This window comes from Tauraco erythrolophus, chromosome Z (genome assembly GCF_009769465.1).
Source record: "Tauraco erythrolophus isolate bTauEry1 chromosome Z, bTauEry1.pri, whole genome shotgun sequence".
NCBI classification, from domain to species: domain Eukaryota; kingdom Metazoa; phylum Chordata; class Aves; order Musophagiformes; family Musophagidae; genus Tauraco; species Tauraco erythrolophus.
This window is the reverse complement of record NC_141496.1, coordinates 92,279,047-92,298,730: the sequence shown is the minus strand read 5'-3', so window position 1 is coordinate 92,298,730 and position 19,684 is coordinate 92,279,047. Positions and strand designations below refer to the sequence as shown.

Sequence of the window (19,684 nt, the reverse complement as noted above, 5' to 3'; positions counted from 1 at the left end):
AGTGGTGTAAACAAATTAAGCTTAACTATTTAGGCCCTGAGCAACCTGATCTAGTTGGAGATATCCCTGTTCCTTGCAGGGGGGTTGGACTAGATGACCTTTGAAGGTCCCTTCCAGCCCTCACGATTCTATGATTCTATGATTCTATTTGAGTAGTTGCAGTATGAAGCATATTTTCTCATGAGAGCAGCTATCTTAAGATAGTTTGGAAGCTGCATCGTCTGTGAGGCAGGCCCGTAGACATGTGAAGGTGCATATTTTTCTCCACATACTAAAGCCACTGGCAGATAGGAAAGCAATGGCACAGATGTAGAATCTGAAGGTTTGCCCTTGCTTCCTACAGTTCATTCTAATTTAGTGTCCCACAGTGCTGAACATGTGTCCTGAGACTTTGATGTGATCTTAGACAAGGGCTTAAAAGGCGACATGCTTGTGGTTTTCTAGACCATCTAGTCCAAAACCTGTGGTTTTTCCTAATTTTGAGAAAAAGCTACTGAAACTTTTCAAAGCATGTCCTGGTTTCAGCTGGGATAGAGTTGATTTTCTTTCTAGTAGCTGGTACAGTGCTGCGCTTAGGATTTAGTGTGAGAATAATGGTGGGTGGTAACACACTGATGTTTGAGTTGTTGCTAAGTGGTGCTTTTACTAAGCCAAGGACTTGTCAGCTTTGCATGCTCTGCCAGTGAGGAGGTGCACAAGAAGCTGAGGGGGAGCATGGCCAGGACAGCTGACCCGAACTAGCCAAAGGGGTATTCCATACCGTGTGACATCATGTTCAGCGTGTAAAACTGAGGGAGTTGGCTGCTGGAGCTGTGACTGCTGCCTGGGGACTGGCTGGGCATCGGTCAGGGGGTGGTGAGGAATTGCATTATGTGTCACTTGCTTTGTATATCTGTTATTATTATCAGTAGTAGTATCAGTATTAGTGTTATCTCCTTTTCTTTTTTCTGTCTTATTGAATTAAACTCAACCCACGAGTTTTCTCACTTTTACTCTTTGATTCTCTCTCCCATCCTACTGATGGGAGTGATTGAGCAGCTGTGTGGTGCTTAGTTGCCAGCTGGGGTTAAACCACAACTGAACACTAGTAATGTTTCAAACTTAGCTTCAGACTGAACAAATGTTTCCCTTTTCTTTCTAAGAGCCCGTATCTTCAAACTTCGTCAATCCTCCTGATCAAAAGGAAAGTATTAATGTTAGCACCAAGTGTGGCACTGTGCTGCAGGCGAAGCGATGTGTCTGACTTAGTGGAGTGTGTCAGGCTTATCAGTGTTGTTACCTACTGGTGACCTTAACCCCTGGAGCTGCCAACTTACCATACAGGCCCTCCACCCGTGTATTTTAAAACTAAACTTCATGCACAGCATGGTATTAGCTTCAGTGACTTGTTCCAAAATTAATCATTCTGAAATAAATCTTTAGAAAGAACACTTTGCTTTCTTGTTTTTTCTCTAACTGCATCTTCTAAAGGTTCAAGATGCTATATGTCATGATTTAGCCCAGACAGCAACTAAATGCCACATGGCAGCTCGCTCACCCTCCCCCACCCCTGGGGAATGGGGAAGAGAATTAAGGGAGAAAAGGAAAGGAGACCCGTGGGTAAACACAGTTTAATAATCATATAAAATTGAATATAATAATAATAATTTATGAACATGTATATGTGTAGGTAGTGATAATATCATATACAAACAAGTGATGCACAGTCTAATTGCTCACCACCTGGTGATCAACACCTATCCCATCCCGCAAGCAATCCTGAAGCAAGTAAGTCCCAACAGCGCCATCCCACACGAGCGGAAGGCCCGAAAAGAGAACAAGAGTAAGAGAGTACTCCAAGAGACCAAGAGCGAGAGAGCCCTCAGAAGAGCAAAGGCCCTTTTTTCCGGTCAACCCTCATTTTTATACTGGGCATGACACTGCACAATATGGAATACTAATTGGCCAGTTTGGCCTCAATCCTAAATCCAAGTACAAATCATAAGGGGAGTCGTGGACCCCCCCGTCCTGGCCATGCTGCCCCCAGCCTGTTGTGCTCCTGCACACTGGCAAGAACGCGGCAGCTGGAAAGTCCTTGACGTCTCAGCAGCAACTACAAACATCAGTGCAGTGTCAACATTCTTCTCGTAGTGAATCCCAGCCTAAAACCAAAACACAGAGCTCTTCTGGCTGCTAAAAAGAAAAACTAACTCTGTCCCAGTCAAAACCAGGACATTGTACAAGTGTGGCTAAACTTTTTGGCTTGTGTACCCGTGTTAGTCTTTGCAGTCAGATACTGGCAATCATATAGTGGTGATACTGATAAGAACACAGAGCTTTACTTTTCTTAAAACGCTGGTAGCGTGCCCATGCCAACAGGCATGCTTGGAAGAAGCCCATATGAAATAAACCTGTGGAGTGAGTCTAGTGAACAAAAAACCTTCCAGTATTTACTCCTTTGGACAAGAACTACATTGATGAATCATCTGTAGGTACTCAGTTCTACTTGATTTTTCTATGTCCTTTTGCATTGAATTTGGTTCTTAGTCATCTCCGTATGGCAGTGCAGTTAATTTACCCTTTTTATTCTGGGTTTGTATTGTGGTTATGGGTAAAATGAAGCATTCAAAAACCTTAAATAATTTTCATGATACTCTTTTACCCTTAGGCTTGTGAGGCAGAAAGTATTATGCTAAACTTAGCAGGACAACTCATCATGTTGCAAAGGGATCGATCTGGACCCCAGATACGAGATAAGGATAATAATCCTAATCAAAGGAAGCATGTGAGTAAATACATGTGGAATATTGTATGTGGCTTCAAAGATGTTGTCAGTGACTGAAGAAGTTGTGGAAGGGAGTAGTCTAGGCATAAAGAAGTCTATAATGCAAGGCAGTGTCTGCACTTAAAGGCTGAATTGTTAGCTGGAAGTAAATCACTACTCCTGTAGTTGTTTGTTTGTGTTTTTTTTTTTTTAAGAACCCATGAAATGTTGCTACTTAATTGTGTGAATGTCTAACTAAAGTATTTATTATTTGTGTTTACTACTTGTATTGCAGGGAAAGACACGAGTTTTAAGCATAAAGGTCCTGTGCAAAATTTGGTATGCTCTAATGACAGAAAATCTCCAGTCTGTCTAAAACTATTCTGTATGTTTAAGCAACATTATCTCTTTTTGCAGAGTATGTTTACAAAGTTCTGAAAAATAACAATAATAGAAGTCAGTGACTGAACTTTTTGATTTTTCTGTGCTGATGAAAAACACTTCTGCATGAAATAAGTTCTTTGAGAAACTGAAATTGGAAAAGTTTAGATGAAGAGTTGCTTGCAGCTCAATTAAACACTAGCAAATTTGGTGTTTGTAGTAATTTTTTCAGTTCTAGGTTGGACGCCTGGGCTAACTGGAGAAGTGGAGAGCAAGTTTTTATTTTCCTCCCTTACTCTCATGCCTCTGACTTTGTGGCTAAGTATTAGGAGGTTAAAAAAATGAAAGAAATGTCTTTGGAGTTACTGTAAGTAATAAGTGGTGTTTTCCCAGGTGCTAGGGTGCAGTTAAGGGATAAGCAGATTTGTTTCTTCTTTGTTAGAAGAACAGCATGTTTTGAAGAGAGTAGTTCTTTGCTGAAACAAGAGTTCTTGTGAAGAGGGTAAAAAAAAAAGGAGGATAATGAATTCTAATGTGTTTTGTTGTTTGTGTTTTTTTTTTTTTCCAAATAGCTGCCCTTTTGTGCTCCAGTTGTCCTAGCCCAGTCTGTTGAAAACGTATGGACTACTTGCAGGATCAACAAACAGAAACGCCACTTACTGGAGGCTCTGTGGCTCAGCTGTGGTGGGGCAGGTATGAAAGTCTGGCTTCCCCTGTTTCCCAGAGATCATAGAAAACCGCATTCCTTTCTGTCAAGACGGATCATGCTGCCTTTCCACATCAACATATACCCACTGGCTGTTTTGTTTGAAGATGCCTTGGTTCTTGGTGCTGTTAATGACACTGTGCTCTATGACTGTTTATACACTCAAACCAGTGCTAGAGAACACTTAGAGGTACTTTTTCCTTTCTCCATTGTTGAGAGGACCTCTCAGATCTACCTCCATCACATTTTACGCCAGCTCTTGGTTAGGAACCTCGGCGAACAAGCCTTGCTTTTGGCCCACTCCTGTGCCACACTACCATACTTTCCTCACGTACTAGAACTGATGCTTCATGAAGTGCTGGAAGAAGAAGCTACCTCGCGGGAACCCATTCCCGACCCTCTGCTTCCCACTGTGGCGAAGTTCATTACAGAGTTCCCCCTCTTCCTGCAGACAGTTGTTCATTGTGCTAGGAAGACAGAATATGCCCTGTGGAATTACCTTTTTGCTGCTGTTGGAAACCCGAAGGACTTATTTGAAGAGTGCTTAATGGCCCAGGACTTGGACACAGCTGCCTCTTACCTTATTATCCTACAGGTAATGGTACCTCATAAGTTGCAAGAGAGGTGATATTTACTAATGTTGTAATATTTAAAAATATTGTCATACCAAAGTCACACATGTTAAACACGTTTTTGATTTAACAATTTTCTGTTGAGATTATGTCCACTCATGAACTGGGGGGAATAACATGCAATGTAAGTAGTTAGCTTACTGTTATAAAAAGGAAAATAACAGCATGAAATTTGCTTCTTCTAATCTCTGGTATACTTGAACATGACATGATGTGGCTTGACTTGATAAAACTTTTGTTGCTTGGTGGCAAAAGCAAATTACTTAATTACACTTTGTTACTTGCAGAATATGGAAGTTCCAGCAGTTAGCAGACAACATGCTACTCTCCTATTTAATACTGCCTTAGAGCAGGGAAAGTGGGATCTTTGTCGTCATATGATCAGATTTCTTAAAGCCATTGGCTCTGGAGAAACAGAGACACCTCCAGCTACGCCAACAACTCAGGTTTGTGATGAAAATAGTAAATACCGTGCATCAAACCTGGTATGATGAATCTTGCTACTATATAGCACGTTTGCTCCTTTGACTGTGCGTTTGGGTTTTCTTGGTTTTAGGAACCTAGTTCAAGTAGTGGCTTTGAGTTCTTCAGGCATCGCAGCATTAGTTTATCCCAATCAGCAGAGAATCTCCATAGCAAATTCAACTTGACAAAAACACTGAGTATGCCCTCCGGCCCATCTGGAAAAAGGTAATTGCCTTGTTAGGCACCAGTACTAACTCTGCTCATTTAAGTTACACAAGTACATTATGTGATATGAGTTAGATTTGTCATAGTGTCCCTCCGCGTTCTTCTGCATTTGCCTTTTCCTGACTCTCGTAATGCCTGTGCCTCTCTCTCACACTCGTGGAAGGATGTATTCTCACACGTGTACATATATGTGCGTGTGTTTGCGTGTATATATGGACAAACAAGCTTACGTGACTGTTGCTGACCAAAAGCCTCTGAATCCACTAGATGCACTTGTAATTTAAATAGCTAGCGAGATGGCATCCTTCGTATCTGAAGGATCTGTTTTGCTGAAAGATGTATCTTGAGCAGTTTGTAGTACTGCAGCATCACAGAATATGTTGCACTGTGATACTGTGCACATCTTGATCTCATAGTGTGTTGCCAAGCCATAAACCTTGGGGTGAATCCCTCTTAAACTGCTGTGTATAGAATTCATATTGATTAGTATTAATATTCAGAAGCAGCACTGAGCTGGGATCCATTATTGTCTTGGTTTTGGCTTTTTTCCCCCATATAAGACCTTCAAAACTATCTTAGTACAAATTCAGATGCTTTTATTTAGTAATTTTCCGTAGGGTATCTTAAGAGTTTTGATAGGAAGGGTCCTAGGCTATTACTTGTTCTCTAAACTTGTTTCTCAGCAGTCACTTTGCAGTGGCATCTGTCTTTTATCTCTCCTTCTTTACTTTTTTTTTTTTGGCATTGCTCATAGTTTAATACTCTATGGACACTGCTGCTGTTGTCACTTCCTTCCCTTATTTCACTTACCTGTTGAGGCAGTGGGATCTTTCACAGAACATAAATAGCAAGGAAGTGTGGAAACTGCTCATGTTGGTATATAGAAAGCTCCCACTGCTGCTCCGGTCACTCAAGGTGCTGTGGTTGCGGCCAGCAGCCTTTGTGACTCCGTTCTATCAGTCTTAATGTCAGTGTTGTCTGGTCTGTCCGTAGGTGGAGTAAAGACAGCGACTGCGCCGAGAACATGTACATCGACATGATGCTCTGGCGGCACGCTCGGCGGCTGCTGGAGGAAATCAAGCTGAGGGACCTCGGCTGCTTCGCCGCGCAGCTGGGCTTCGAGCTGATCGGCTGGCTGTGCAAGGAGCGAGCCAGGGCTGCCCGCGTGGAGGACTTTGTGTTGGCTTTGAAAAAGCTACACGAGGATTTCCTCTGGCCGTTTCCAGTCATACCAGCTTCGTCCATTAATTCGCCTTTCAAGAACGGGAAGTACAAGACAGGTGCTGTCACATCTGAGTTGGTTTGGACTAGGTTTTTCTGCTGCAGTCCCACACCCGTCAGTCTGAATCTGTCCTTGCTCAGCTCAGCCAAGCAAAGAACAGGCTGAGGCTTGCCACCTGCACGGCTGTCCTGCACAGGGCGTGTTTTTGGAAGGGATGCCATTTGGCACAGACAGCATCTCTTGTGTAGCCTGGTTACACTACTGCTTCTGTGAAGGTTTCTTGCTTTCTCAGGTGCACTGAACTGGACGTCACTGGTGCAGATGTCGAGATGAATGTGGTTGTTGCTCTTTGATGTGAACTCTGCGACAGAAAATTGCTAAAATCAACATTCCTGTATAGTCTTTAGACGAAGTTTTGATTAACTGTTTGATATTTTTAAAAGTAATGTTCCTAGTATTTGACATCTGCTTTACATTAAAGAATTTTCAGGACTTGCTGTAAACCTCCTTTGTATTATTAACCTCTCAGTTCACTAGTTTATCTTCTTAGGTGAGGTTGACACTACCTACCAAGTCTTCCTCTTTTTGGTAGCAGCAGCACCATTATTTAGTTCTATTGATGCTACTGCTTTATCAGCTGATAGTTCTTTCATGCCAGTACTGACATAAAAAGCTGATCAGAAATTCCTGAAATACCTAAACTTGCAGCATTCCCTTGCTTTTGGTGATCCCTCAGGAAACTAATTGAATATTGACTTAGATACAAGTTTTAGCTTCTTGAAATGCCTGGAGAGAGCTTTCCAAATTTCCTTTTTGATGCTTACATGACTTTGCTTTGATGGGTTCTTTTTTTTTTCAGCCGTGGGGGAGCAGCTGCTAAAATCTCAGTCTGCAGACACCTTTGCAAACATGGAAATGGACACAGGGGTTTCGAACACACCTCGGAGTCGCAGCTGGCTTGGCACTATGAGCTCCACGCAGAGAGAGATTGACACGGTTTCATCCCATGGACCACACATGCAAGATGCATTCCTTTCTCCTTTGCTAAGTAAAGGTTAGTCACCCTTCTGCAAGCTCATTGGAAAAACACCTGGAAGTACACATTTATTTTTTGATATTTGCATGCCACTGCTGTATTGCTGCTCTCAACTGGTGATAACCATAATGCCGGGGAAAAAAAAAAAAGAGTTCTTGTTGAAAAGTGAAGTGAAATTTTTACAACAGAAAGATGATGCCCATGCCATACATCTTTAAGTACTTGAAGTAGAATATGAAATGGGTATTTGCTGTAGCTCCTATCTGTAGTGGTAAACTTGAAATTTAGTATTTTTACAGACTGGCTGAGATGTTCTAAGTTTTTTATCTTTGTCTCTTGCACGGGTTGGCACTTTGCACAGGTTGGCACTGTTCTAATTCATTAACTTTGTGCTTTTGGATTGCTTTAGACTAAAGATATTAGATACGTTCTTTACTGAGGAGGTTTATAGTCCCATATAGTTTGCTTTTTTCTTATGGCTTTGTTTAAATCGCTCTTCTAAAAGCTCAAATGTATGATCAACTTATGAAAATATGAAGAAGAATTTTATTCTCTGTGCATCTTTTCTGACCACAGCCAGAGACAGGAAATGTTCACCTGACCATTCATCTCTTTTTTTACTCCCTCTGGTCCTCAAGCATCGAGCAGTGTTTTCAAGTGTCTACATCACATGATTTCCAGTTTATTAGGGGAAAGACCTAAGTACCTGAGTGTGAACGACAGTCTCCCCAAGATGCTAGGGCCTCCTGTGAGACTCAGCAATTGGAGCTGCTATTAAAAAATGGAGAAGGAGTGAGGTTCTCTCCCTCTGCTTGGGCAGTTCCTCATTCTATTTTTACTCGTTTCCTCTTGGTTATTACTTCTGGAAGCTGCAAGAATGCAATAGGTTTAAGTAAGTTTGTTTTAGAACTCTCCAAAAAAGTGTAATTTAAATGGGGAAAAGTTATTTCTCTTTTCATTGCACTATCTTGTACTGCTGTCTGCCACTACCACTGTTTCTGTAAACAAGTACCTCATTTTTTCCTGAGCTGGATAAAGACCTTTGCATTCAATAGACATTGGTATGCATTTTGAAGCAGTTTATTTTGAAAGTGAAACTGAATTAATGGTCTTTAAAACTTTGTGAGTTGAATTCTAATAATAATAACAATTTTACAAATAACTAATCCAGCAGTGGTATTTATGGGCAAGAAGCTAATAAAATAACCTTCTGACTTCCTGAACATTTTCCACAGAAAAGGTGCATCTACTTTAATATGGAAACTGTTCTGGAGGGTGGCTGTCTTAGTGACTCACCACTGTAATGGCTTTAGCTTTGCTGTTACTGTTCCTGTAAAAATTCGGTGGCTACATCTACCCTTCATGTTTTTATTTACAAATACTTATTTCTTTCTGTAAGTAGTGCAGGTAGATATTTACATTACCAAGCATTCAGAATCCTCAGGGTTTTGTATGGAGAAAAGAACTTACTATTGCATCTTCATTTGTAACAGTTAAAAGGTTAAGAAATCAGTATCTTTAGGCAGACTGCAACCCTTCCTACTGACAATCGTAGGATTATAGTATGTAGGAGGCTGTCACTGTGCTCTTACAATATTTGCCAACACATCTTTAAGATCCCTTATCGATGTTATTCTGCAGAATTTATTTTTATTTGATAGAAAAACTACTGCATTCCTGCAATAATGACTCTACCATATAGTGTGACAAGAAGAATGCTGAAGTGAGATGGAGAGTATGTCTGAAGTAACTTCTGAGCACTGTGACACAGAGCAAAGCATTACTGTGCAATTTGTCAATTTCTGTAGAAGTAGTTCAGAAATTCTGAGTCTTACTAAAGTAAGTAGTTTCTTTTTCCCTTATGTTTCTGAGTGTTTTTGATAGGTGACGAATGCAGCATTGGTTCAGCAACGGACCTGACTGAAACAAGTTCTATGGTGGATGGTGACTGGACCATGGTGGATGAAAATTTCTCCAGTCTAAGTTTAACTCAGTCAGAGCTTGAACATATCTCTCTAGAACTGGCTAGTAAAGGGCCGCACAAGTCACAAGTCCAGCTGCGGTAAGTAACGTGATCTTTTTGCCTTTGAAACTTAGAATGACTGGTGTGCAGCACTAGGAGAAATAAACGCTGTTGTCTACAGAATCACACTGGGGTTTTGTCTTCACAGTGGAAGAAGAAATAAGTAGACTGTTTTTCCATGTAGGTACTTGCTACATATCTTCATGGAAGCAGGGTGTCTGGATTGGTGTATTGTCATAGGCCTTATCCTCAGAGAACCTTCAGTCATCAACCAGGTTTTCAGTGTAATGCAATCCTCTGATATCGATGGAGAAATCTGTCAGAATATCAAGACTGGCCTATATGCTGTTGACAAATGGGCTTCTACGGATTGGTAAGAGTTACTTTCCACCTTCACTTTCATTCCAGTTGTAGATAACTCAAAGTTATTTTTTAGATAAGTAATTATCTCAGCCCTAGGTGAAGCAACTATTTAAAAGCACTTTTGCAGAAAATTTCAGGACAGTCACCTAATAGAGTTGTGAAAATAGAGTGAAAATAGAGTTCTGGAAAAAAAAAATAAATAAACCAAACCCAAAACAACCAACCTCCAACTATTTTAAACTCTTGGTTTATGGTTTCCTTTTTCCCCCTATTTTAAGGAAAAAAAAAAAAAGGTGTTTCTGTACAGGAAGGTTTATAGAAGATACTAATTTGTACTAAACGTCTCCAAAGAAAAGCTGCTTTTCAGGCATATGACAAGTCCTAATTTTTTGATTCACTCATGATGTTCTATACCATTATTTTCCTAGCCCTGGGTACAAGCCATTTCTAAATATCATCAAACCACAGATCCAGAAACTAAGTGAAATAGCAGAAGAGCAAGTACAGCCTGAAGCTTTTCAGCCGGTGAATCCTTCTAAGGTTACTGAACAAGCGAACCCCAGAGCCGAGGAAAACAGGACTTCATCTAGCCATGGCCATGGCACTAATCCTCAGAGCGATGCTGGCAACAGCAGTGCAAGCAGGCATGAAGAGGACAAGTCTAAGACAGAAGATGAGGATTCATTCCAAGAAGGCAGTTATGACTGTGTCGTGTCTTAAACGGAAGACGAACGACTTCCCAAGCATCAGGTGTGAAAGGAAGCAGACCAGCTCTTAGACATGCTTCCATGTTTTGGATTTCAACTCTTTTTTTTTTTTTTTTTTCCCTCAATCTTTGAAATCTTTAGTGGGGATAACTAAGCAGCAGTTTCATCTAATAATTTCAAAAGGGGGCAAGATTTTTGATGCATTCTTCAGACTGCAGCTTTAGGTTTTGATACTTAGTAGTGTTACAGAGACAGGTTCAGCTAATGTTCATCAGTACCTTTTCATCACCAACACAAGTTCTGAAGAAACTACTTATCTCTTGCTTGAGTTTAAAAGGCGAAGAGGGGATTAAATTTAAGAACTGTTATCCTTTGCAGCATGCCTGCCTAAGAAATGTCGCAGTTCAGATTGGTTTGATATTGATATTTTGTATTAAAGGACTGTAAAATATATTGTATGTTTTTGTGAATACTCTTGTACAAATACTCAAGGTTGTACCATATTTGAAGGTACCAATATGTATTGTGCATGTTTCTAGATTACTAGTAAAATTAAAGCAGAGTTGCACTTCTTTCTGGATGAGGCATACTTCAGTGACCTAATATTGACACAAGGTGGCTTACCTGTTTTTTACTGCCACTTACAGATCTTGTAGTTGGGTTTAAGGGATTGCTGAAGGTTATTTATTTCCTTGTAAATTCTTTTCTGAAAAATTGGTTTTTTAAATGTAAATAATCATCCTATACTCTTGCTATGGAAAACTAGTTTAACAGCTCATACTTAAACATTTTTCAAACATTTTATAATGTGCATACTTTTAACTGAGACATATTTAACTTTCATACAATGTTATGGAAAGCTGGCTGCAGAAGTCTGTTGCTTTGAGGTACTTATTTTTTCTAGCTGCTGTCCCTATGTAATAACTACCTGTAACAGTATTAATTTAGATATTAGCTTGTTTGTACTGTGCAATCTGAACTAAAATGCAGCATTACTCATTTTATACAGAATAAACTAGTTTATTTTTTATAACATCATTGATTACTTACATGGACCAAACTAGTCATCATAGGGTAGTTATAGCATCTGTTGCTTTTCTAGTGTAGTTACTAAATGCACATCCATTTAAATTCTGAAAGTTAAGAATATTCACAGTTAAGTTGAATAAATCATGAGTTTATCATTTTATTTCCTTTGTAGATAAGATCAAGTGCTTTAAAATGTACAAATATGAAACTGTTGCTTTAGAACGGCTTTACTAAGCCAATACAACCAGTACAAGTGCAATAATTGCGAGTGTTACTTGGAAAGCTGGAGATTTCAGTGAATGCAGATTGAATTTCCATTTAAGAGTTGAAACTAATACTGAGGTCGTAGGAAAGAAATCCAGTTCAAGAGTCTCAGCATTAAACTTAGTCTGGATTGTAGCTACTGGTTACAGATAACGTCTATCATACCTACAAGCCTGTTGTGATCTGACATCAAAATCCATTATTGTTATAAGGGGATACTTAAAGCTTTTTTTATGATAAAAAAATGCTTAATCTATGTTAAGAGAAATAAAAACTGTGCTTCAAGTTAATATTTTTCTGTGGTTCTGTGGTAATGATGTAAGCCAAGCCCATCCTGATCAGCTTTCTCTGTTCAGGTTTTGGATCTGTACAAGTAAACACATAAATTCTTAATATTAGTATCTTACTACCATGCTACTGTTGTTTAGCAGTTCAGTCTTTTTAGTGGTGAAATTTTAGAAGTTTGTACTTCTTTAGTAGTAATTATCTCTATGCAAATCTTCTGTGCTAATTTTGTATTTCAATTCAGCTGCTGTTATACCTGTAATTAAAAGAGAAATGTATTCAACTTTACTTGAAGTTACTCCTGTGGAAAATAACTGTTTCTGACTTTAAGCCACTGACAGCACACTGGCAGAATTCAAGTAGATTGTCTCAGAGAAACAAAGCTCTCAAAGAAGCTCCCCGATGAAGGCTGTTTTAGTTTGCCACATCGTACCCCTATGGCTTGTTTTACAGGATGAAAGTATCAAGCTTCTAAGTTAAAAATTACCTCATTAGTGCATCTTTGAATTTACATTCACTTGTTTTGAAAAGATGTGAATTTGGTTCAGGTGGCAGCGGTGTGGCAGCAAGGGGGGCTGCAGGGGTGGCCTTGGTGAGCAGAGCCCAGGAGCTCCTCTGCGTCCCACACAGCCAGCTCCAACAGAGCCACCACGGACACAGCCGTGCCCGTGATCCAGGCTGGTGCCTCCTCTCCGATAATGTATTTAAGAAGGGGTAAAAGTGCCGTGCAGCAGCTGTGAGAGGTGAGTGAAGGAAAGGAGAGGGGAAAAAAAAGGGAGAAACAGTCTTGTAGACAGGCAGACCCATAAAAAGGAGGAGGAGGAGGAGGAGGAGGAGGTGCTTCAGGCACTGGAGCAGAGCAGAGACCCCCTGCAGCCTGTGGATCTGTACAAGCAAATGCACACCTTCAATGATGCTAACAATATTAGTATCTTACTACTGTGCTACTGTTGTTTAGCAGTCAATCTTTTTCAGACCGTGGTGAAGCAGACTCTCCCCCTGCAACCCATTGTGGAGCACATCAGAGCAGATACTCACGCTGTAGCCTGTGGAGGACCCCACACCAGAGCTGATGAATGACCCCTGAAGGAAGATGCAGCCCATGGAGAGCCCACACAGGAGCAGGTTTTCTGGCAGGAACTGCACACCATGCTGGAACAGTCTGTTCCTGCAGGACTACCCTCTCAAGAGGAGAATCCTCATTGAAGCAGTTCATGGAAGACTGTCCCATGGGAGGGACCCCATGTTGGAGCAGGGGAACAGTGTGAGAAGGACAAAGCAGCAGAGAGGACCTGTTACAGACTGACCATGACCCGACCCTCAGCTGACCATACCTGATCTCTCTGCACCATTATGGAAGAAGAAGAGTGAAGTTGAGCCTAGGAAAGAAAGAGGTGGTTGAGGGAAGGTGCTTTTATTCTTCTCTTTCTGTGTTGCTATCTTACTTTATTTTAATTGGCAATAAATTAATTTTCCCCAAGGCCAGTTTGTTTTGCCTGTTATGGCAATTGGTAAGTAATCTCCCTGTCACACCCCAAGAGCTTTTTCATCTTCTTTTCTCCTCTTGGCCTGCTGAGGAGAGGGGGTGAGAGAATGGTGGGCACCTGGCAGCCAGCCAACATGAACCCACCGCAAAATGGTCGTTCAGCTACAAACATGCGCTAACGCCTCAACCTAAACACAGGGAAAACGGGCGCTTTGACCAGTTGAGGATAAATGTTTTCTCTGGAACATCACTTTCACTTTGCTGATCCAGCTCACATGAAACTGGCTGCCCTGGGTCTTGCCAGCCTGGCTGCATTAAGCATTTAGCATCTAGTGGCACAGCAAGATGTCAGATATCCTCCTTCACCGGCATTTGCAAATCATCAAGTTTTCTTGATCTGGTTCTCATGCTGTACAAAAGTAATTGCCTTTGAAAACCAGCAACAATGCTGGATTCCTTGCTACCCATTTAAAAAGTCCTCTCACACAGGGAATACCTGCAAAACTGCCCAAGTCAAGTCACATTTCTGAGGATAATTTTCACCATCACTTTTGTCAATCAAAAGAAGATCATTTTTCACAAGTGTTTTAGTCCAAAGCAATCAGTTTAAACGGTTTTAGAGCTGAAGTGTCTGTAAGCTACAGGTGGAGATCAACTGCTAGGTAAACAGAAGTACATGAACGCATAGTCTAGTGAGAACCTGTGCAAAAGAGGTGCCATCTTCTCAGTATAAACTGAGGGGAGAAGTTGTCTACAGCTATAATGACATGGAAGATGATGGATGACTTGTTCAGGGCGGTCAGCTGGCTTCAGCTGACAGAAGGAAAGCCCTCAAGAAAAAAAGAGGTGAGAGACCCAACTCACTGGCTCAGGATGGTTTCCTATCCTACAGCTAAAGACTTTTGGGATATTCTAGTGAGCAGGGAGATGAATGTCAGCTAATGGTGAGTGGCAAAAGTAGTCCCAGTGCTTAAACACAGGTAAGGTAGGAGCTTTCTCACACCATTCTGAAAGAAAAATAACACCTTGCTCTTGCTGAGTGTTCTGTTTGTCATGTACCACCTGAAGGAAGAGAGCACTGCGACTGCACGAAGGCCCACAGCTGGACGCTGAAGCTGCTGCACAGTTCAGACATAAGGCATCTAACCACTCTTCCATAACTGTTCTCAAATTATTGTTTCCTATCAAAAAAACCCAAACCAATGACTGCCACACACAGAAAAAGCAATATCCCATAATAAATTGTGCACAGGCAGCTTTCTTGGGCAGTTACTGAAATTCACCTGTACCTATTGGCTTAGGAGCTTGTGTTTGTTCCGCAGTCTCCGACCAGACTGACAGAATTATTCCTTTCTAGACAAACCACTAACTTTCAATACTGATTCTTAACAGCTTTCCTGAAATTAATTTTTTTTTTAAACTGTTGTGTTAATGGCAAGTGATGCTTTACACCCCACTAGAGACACAGGCAGCAGTGACTAGATCTCCCTAAACTGGCTTGTATTTCCTGCTCAAGTCTCAGCTGTATCCTTGGCATGTTCCAAGCTGCACCTGCAGCTCTGACAGAACCGTGAAGCGTCACAGCCCAACAGAACATGTTCTGCAGTGAACAGGAAAGCCTGAGTAACTTCTAGGACTAATTTATCCCCTGAGACTGGAACAGATTTTCATGAAGACTGAGAATCCATGTTCTATCTCCAAAACAGAAGTCACACTTACGCAACTTCACATTGTCTAACCACACAGTTTCCTGACAGCACTTTGGGTTACAGACCTTGCATGGCTTTTTAACCATCCTTCACTAAGACAATATATCAACTTTTAAGATGGGTCATCCCGCAGGCTCCTTCCAGATCATTATCAAGAACAAGACTAGGCTTAGCCACCGAGGGAAAGGTACTGAACAGCATTACTGTGCAGGCAGCCTTCAGCAGTATGTTCCAGATGCTGCGATTCGTTCTGTATAGACTTGTTAGATCTTGTCTATTTGATTAGTGTTTTTCCAACGGGCTTGCAACCCAACCCAGACTGAACAGACAGTAAAGACAGATCTTGCTAGCACAGAACAGCTCCACTTGGCTCAACAGTCTGCCATTTTGTGTGCGAGGGCTGACATCCTCCTGTTCGTTGCACCATCCCAACCCTTTCTTCCTTTAAACACACACTTCTCCTTGACAGGCAGCCTGGAGGTGCAGCGACATGCTCCAGCGCTGCGATGTGGAGTGTATAACCACATGTGCAGGCCTCCTCTGCAACCACATGCTTAAATTGACAAAATACTTATTTCTGAAGTTCTTTTACCTATAGATACATAACAGAGTACTATGTATGTTAATAGAGAACTGTGGGAAAATGGCTGAAATTGGAGGGGAATGGGAGAATATTGTTCCCCAGAATTCAGCTAATATTAGAGCAGCTCTGAGATGAAGCACAGCTGCTGCTCCCAGGAACAAACAAGGCCTCAATATCCTTGAAATGGGGAGTAGAGCGGTACGGAGGTATTGCGGCTCCTCCCTGTTATCAGGGAAGAGAGGCACCTGGTAAAGATAACCATAAAAATGCCATCGAGGGAAGTGAATCACAACCGCTGCCTCAGCAGCGATGGCAAAATTGTGTCCAGCTACTAAATCACACCTCCACCTGCCTCCGAGCTGCGACCACCCCTCAAACGAGCAATTTACACCAATCCTAATTTGTGAACACCCCTTACGAAAGAAATTTACACCAATCCTAATAAAAGTTATGTATGACTAGAGTCACTCGAGCTCCACCTAAAAGATACGAAAAAAGTATAAAATAGCGGCAAACAAAGGGGATGTTAGGGAGAAGCCCCCCCATCGGAACGCCTGGGATCAGTCGATGGGCTGAACCTCTCTTCTCCCCCCCATAGGGACGCCTATTGGGTAAGAACTCTGTGTTATGTGCACTTACTTAATTACTTACTAACACCTTGCTAGCTATTTGGTATTATCACTGATCAGTAATTGTTTTATATTATCACTGCAGTATTTCAATTAGAGTTGTTTTTGTAGTCAGTCACTATGTCGTGGGTTAGGTTGAAAACTTCCCCCCCCCCCCCACACAGCTGGTCACTCCCCCTCCCCCACCCCCAGGAATGAGGGAGAGAATTAAAGGATAAATGGGATACCTGTGGGTTGAGATAAGAACAATTTAATACAGATGATTTAATACACAGTGTAGGTGCTCACCACCCCCTCGTATGCGAAGCCCGTCTCGTCCCGAAGCTGCAATCCCGGACGAACGCGAGGCCCCGAAATAGAGAGGGGCTGAGAGAGAGAGAGAGAATACTAATTGGCCAGTTTGGCCCACAATCTTAAGTTCCACCACAAATCACAAGGGGAATCGTGTCCCCCTTGTCCCACTGTGTTTCTGCACTCCGGCACACTGAAAAGTCCTTGGAGTTTCACTTCCAGCCACAAACATCAGCTTGCTATCAGCATTCTTCTCAGAGTGAGCCTCTGAGTGAAACCAAAACACAGAGCTCTTCTGGCTGCTAAAAAACCCTGTCCCAGCTAAAACTAGGACACGCTATCACCGGCTATCCTCGAACCTGTATTCTGTCACAAATAAAATACATATTTATATTCAAAAGTCCTGGAGATTTCTTGTCCTTATTATTATAAGGACATCAGGTTATAGTACTACCGGAACTGGTGTACTCTCCAAAGTTGCCCAGAGACTTTTGCTCCTTATAAGGATGTTGGGTTATAGTACTTCTGAAACTGGTGTACTCTCCCCGTTGCAGACTGGTTGTTTCGTCCGCTTAACATGACAGAGAACATCATAACAGATTCACAAAGCCATCAAAAGTCAGGGAAGAACTCTAGCATTAAGGAAGAGTAAAGCCACTTACAAAAGGCTGTGCATGTAAACTGTTTCCGATGAACACAGGGGAATTCCAGTCAATGAGCTGCTTACTGCCCCCACTAAGAACAAAGACTTGCTCTACTCCCATGCCCTGCTACCTTTAAAATACCCACTCAGTGGATAAGGAATTGGCTGGATGGTCACACTCAAAGAGTTGTGGTTAACGGTTCAATGTCCAAGTGAAGGCCAGTGACGAGTGGTGTTCCTCAGGGGTCAGTACTGGGGACAGTGCTGTTTAACATCTTTGTTGGAGACATGGACAGTAGGATCGAGCGCACCCTCAGCAAGTTTGCAGATGACACCAAGCTGTGTGGTGTGGTGGACACGCTGGAGGGAAGGGATGCCATCCAGAGGGACCTGGACAGGCTGGAGAGGTGGGCCTGTGAGAACCTCATGAAGTTCAACAAGGCCAAGTGCAAGGTCCTGCACGTGGGTCGGGGCAATCCCAAGCACAAGTACAGGCTGGGTGGAGAATGGATTGAGAGCAGCCCTGAGGAGAAGGACTTGGGAGTGCTGGTGGGTGAGAAGCTCAACATCAGCTGGCACCGTGCTCTGGGCTGCACCCAGAGCAGCGTGGGCAGCAGGGCGAGGGAGGGGATTCTGCCCCTCTGCTCTGCTCTCCTGAGACCCCACCTGGAATACTGGCTTCAGCTCTGGAGTCCCCAACACAAGAAGGACATGGAGCTGCTGGAGTGGGTCCAGAGGAGGCCACGAAGATGATGCGAGGGCTGGAGCACCTCTGCTATGGAGACAGGCTGAGAGAGTCGGGGCTGTTCAGCCTGGAGAAGAGAAGGCTCCGGGGTGATCTTATTGCAGCCATCCAGTACCTAAAGGGGCTACAGGAAAGCTGGAGAGGGACTTTGTCCAAGGCCGTGTAGTGATAGGACAAGGGGCAATGGATTTAAACTGAAAGAGGGCAGATTTCAATTAGATCTAAGGAAGAAATTTTTCACTCTGAGTGTGCTGAGGCACTGGAACAGGTTGCCCAGAGAAGTTGTGGCTGCCCCATCCCTGGCAGTGTTCAAGGCCAGGTTGGATGAGGCTTTGGGCAACCTGGTGTAGTGGAGGGTGTCCCTGCCCATGGCAGGGGGGTTGGAACTAGATGATCTTTGAGGTCCCTTCCAACCCAAACCATTCTATGATTCTATGAATTACCAGCTGCTTGCTTTGTGTCTATTTCACAGAATAGGACACACAGAAGTTCTTATGAGAAATAATAAGCTGCAGCAGCAGCAAACTAACCTGCTTGTACTGAATGGGGAAGCAGATGGGCACTGAAACAGCAAAATTTTCCATCCTGTTTTTCTACCTGTGATCTACAACAAAATTTGCACCCAACTACCAGTTTTGCAAAGAATACTTACACTTTGATATCAATGACTCTTCCATACCACATCTTGTTTCAAGAAGAACCTTCATCACCAGGCAAACAGCCAGGGCCCTCATTTTAACATTTCTCAGCTCAGATGATTTTTACATTCTTTGGCCATGCATATTTTCCACATAGCTCTAATGCTAGCTGTCTTAACTCCAGCATTGCTTAGCAGCATTTCAACCCCAATCTTAAATAAAAAATTAGTGCGATGAATAAAACCAGCTCAAATATGCCATAATCATGCTGAAAAATCAGGTTTCACTGAATAAGTTTTGCTTTTATTTACAAAGACAGAAATTTACAACAAACTAGATATCCCTCATAATTTAATTACTTAATAAAGGTTAAATCCCAAGTTAGCAAAAGTTATTGCTTCACTGAAGTTGCAGAAATTGCTAACAGGCATTTTTACATTTTTGGCTCCCAGTACCAATTCTTCACACAGCACTTTTTCAAAGCTTTAAATCAGAGGCAAAACACAAAATAAAAGAATCGAAACTGAGGAAGACGGTAAACATCAGTGCAGCTTTAGTTAACTAGCTGTGCATCAGCTAGAGTACAGTACAAAACGTTTTTTTATATTCAAGACACCAGAGTTATGAGCTAAAACTCTGTTTTTCAAATGATTAATAGCAGTTTAAAAAAACCCAAACTCGTAATACTGGGATTGCAGTTTCAAATCAGATACAATTGAGTGATGATCAGTGTAGAAAGACCCACTGGTTTTAAGATACGGATGGCCATGTCACTATGATTACAGTAATTAAACCTCTTACCCTAGTCCATGAGTCAGTTGACAATTTTTGTGAAGTCACCTTGAAAACGAAACTGGTTCTTGCCACTATCATACACAA

General features: G+C 42.0%; 1 protein-coding gene across 5 annotated transcripts in view; it reads left to right on the top strand.

Moving 5' to 3' along the window:
• Nucleotides 1-12,343, top strand: part of RIC1 (RIC1 partner of RAB6A GEF complex) — a 57,365-nt gene extending 45,022 nt beyond the window's left edge. For 4 of the 5 annotated variants that reach the window (XM_086629193.1, XM_086629192.1, XM_086629195.1 and 1 more), the window contains 9 exons: nt 2,648-2,764; nt 3,697-4,425; nt 4,750-4,908; nt 5,019-5,152; nt 6,146-6,432; nt 7,234-7,428; nt 9,295-9,472; nt 9,618-9,806; nt 10,225-12,343. In XM_086629193.1, coding sequence (XP_086485319.1) covers nt 2,648-2,764; nt 3,697-4,425; nt 4,750-4,908; nt 5,019-5,152; nt 6,146-6,432; nt 7,234-7,428; nt 9,295-9,472; nt 9,618-9,806; nt 10,225-10,516 — 2,280 coding nt within the window. In that variant the 3' untranslated portion in view covers nt 10,517-12,343. Of the gene's footprint in view, nt 1-2,647; nt 2,765-3,696; nt 4,426-4,749; nt 4,909-5,018; nt 5,153-6,145; nt 6,433-7,233; nt 7,429-9,282; nt 9,473-9,617; nt 9,807-10,224 lie in introns of all 5 variants that reach the window. The other variant, XM_086629194.1, reaches the window with a different exon arrangement.
• Nucleotides 12,344-19,684: the final 7,341 nt, after the last annotated feature.